This window comes from Dromiciops gliroides, chromosome 4, assembly GCF_019393635.1.
Source record: "Dromiciops gliroides isolate mDroGli1 chromosome 4, mDroGli1.pri, whole genome shotgun sequence".
Lineage (NCBI taxonomy): Eukaryota > Metazoa > Chordata > Mammalia > Microbiotheria > Microbiotheriidae > Dromiciops > Dromiciops gliroides.
In genome coordinates this window covers 368,818,602-368,820,762 of record NC_057864.1, presented here as the reverse complement: position 1 = coordinate 368,820,762, position 2,161 = coordinate 368,818,602, and the positions used below count along the sequence as shown (strand labels likewise).

General features: G+C 40.7%; 1 protein-coding gene across 1 annotated transcript; it reads left to right on the top strand.

The window, feature by feature from the left end:
- The first annotated feature begins 597 nt into the window (after window positions 1-597).
- Window positions 598-1,635, top strand: LOC122756252 (trace amine-associated receptor 4-like). Its single transcript, XM_044005434.1, has one exon. The coding sequence runs from the start codon at window positions 598-600 to the stop codon at window positions 1,633-1,635; it is 1,038 nt and encodes a 345-aa protein (XP_043861369.1).
- The last annotated feature ends 526 nt before the right edge of the window (window positions 1,636-2,161 follow it).

Below are 2,161 nucleotides of genomic sequence, written 5' to 3'. Positions count from 1 at the left end.
TGCAAAGAGCTCACATCCCATCAGGGGAAATAATATGTATGTTTATATAAAATATGTACAGTAGAAATACTAGGTAACTAGGAGGAGGAAGATTTTAGAAACTGGGGGAATTGGGGAAAGCCTCCTGTAAGAAGTAGTGATTGAGGTGAGCTTTAGAGATGCTAAGGATTGTAAAAGATGGAAGTAAGGAAGGAGTACATTCCGAGCATTAAAGACAGTCTATGCAAAGTCATGGAGGTGGGAGTTGGAATGCCATTAAAGGAGCTTCATCTTTCTGAGGAACTCTGAATGCATATTCTTAAATATGACCTTTATAATTACTGTTATTTATCTGCCAGGATTACCCAATTAGTTGTAAGCTGTGTAACTCATGTTGTATTTGACTATCATTTGGGAGTTGATTATTCTGATAAATAGTAAGGGTCAAATGGGTTTGGAACTGCCAATCATATTCTAGATTTCTATGATTGAATGATATTTCTGTGATGTTGTTTGCTTTCCTCGCCCTGCCTGCCCCTGCCTTTAACCATTTTTCTCCCTCAAAAATAGGAGACCTGTTGCAGTTTTGAAAAGGAGATATTCCTTAGGACTTGGACAATGAATTCTCCTGAACTCTGGAACCCACCAGAAGTGCAATATTGCTTTGACTTTGTTAATAATTCCTGTGCTAGGCATGTAAGGCCTGCAATTAGTGTTTGGGTCATGTACATAGTCATGATTGGTGCCATAGTGATGACGATGCTTGGAAACTTGGTGGTCATCATCTCCATCTCCCACTTCAAGCAGCTTCACTCTCCAACCAACTTTCTGATCCTCTCCATGGCAACAACAGACTTTTTGCTCAGTTGTGTGGTGATGCCTTTCAGCATGATCAGATCGATCGAGGCCTGCTGGTATTTTGGAAGGCTCTTTTGTAAAATACACAGTTGTTGTGACATCATGCTTTGCACCGCTTCCATTTTCCATCTGTGTTTTGTCTCAGTGGACCGCTACTATGCAGTGTGTGACCCTTTACATTATGTCACCAAAATCACCATCCCAGTGATCCAGGTCTTTTTGTTCATCAGCTGGTCCATCCCAATTTTCTTTGCCTTTGGCCTTATGTTCTCAGAGTTGAACATCATTGGTGCTGAAGAATTTATAGCAGCAATTGACTGTGAGGGTCTATGTGTGGCAATATTTAACAAACTCTGGGGGGTCCTGGCCCCCTTCATTGCTTTCTTCCTTCCTGGTACAGTAATGGTTGGTATTTACATACACATATTTTCTATAGCCAGGAAACATGCCAAGCAGATTGACACCCTTCCAAACCTGAAGGGTGGAGAAGGCAAAACAAAAACGTCATCTAAGAAAGAGAGCAAGGCCACCAAGACTCTGAGTATAGTCATGGGGGTTTTTGTGCTGTGCTGGCTGCCATTCTTTGTCCTCACCATCATAGATCCTTTCATTAACTTCAGCACCCCTGAGGATCTATACAATGCTTTCCTCTGGTTGGGCTACTTCAATTCCACCTTCAATCCAATCATTTATGGGATGTTTTATCCTTGGTTTCGCAAGGCATTTAAAATGATTGTGACTGGAATGATCTTCCACCCAGACTCATCTACCCTCAGTTTGTTCCCTGCACATGCTTAGGAAATGCACAGAATTTCCCATGATTCTTCTCTGAAGCAGATCATTGATCCATGTGGATAGAGAGGCAGGATAAATGCCCAATACTCTGTCTCAATCTAGGTGTCAATAATTGTCTATCATGTGCCTTTAGAAAATACTATATGATTGGTCAGAAATACCATAGAGTCACCAAAGAATATCAGAACTGAAAGGAACTTAAAATCCTCCAATCCAATTTCCAATCTCTTCCTCTACTTCCCCAGTTTGAATATGAGACCCAGAAAAGAGAAATAATGTGCCTGAGGATGAATTACTGGTTAATGACAGAGTCAGATCTAGAATCTGCTACTTCTCATGAGTCCAGATCCAGTGTTCTTTCCTCTATTCTAACCATATTGCCTGTCTTCAACTAAGCTGTTCTCTTGAGTAGATTAAGTAGGTGTCCAAGTCCAATGTCCAGTAAGTGATATGATGTGATTTCTTGAGAAGTTTTCTCTACCATTTGATGAACTCTACCACTCTTTTACTATACAAGACTCTCATTCTC

Bases quoted from the DNA above. Each gene is read 5' to 3' on its own strand.
- LOC122756252 (XM_044005434.1), top strand. From the start codon at position 598: ATGAATTCTCCTGAACTCTGGAACCCACCAGAAGTGCAATATTGCTTT.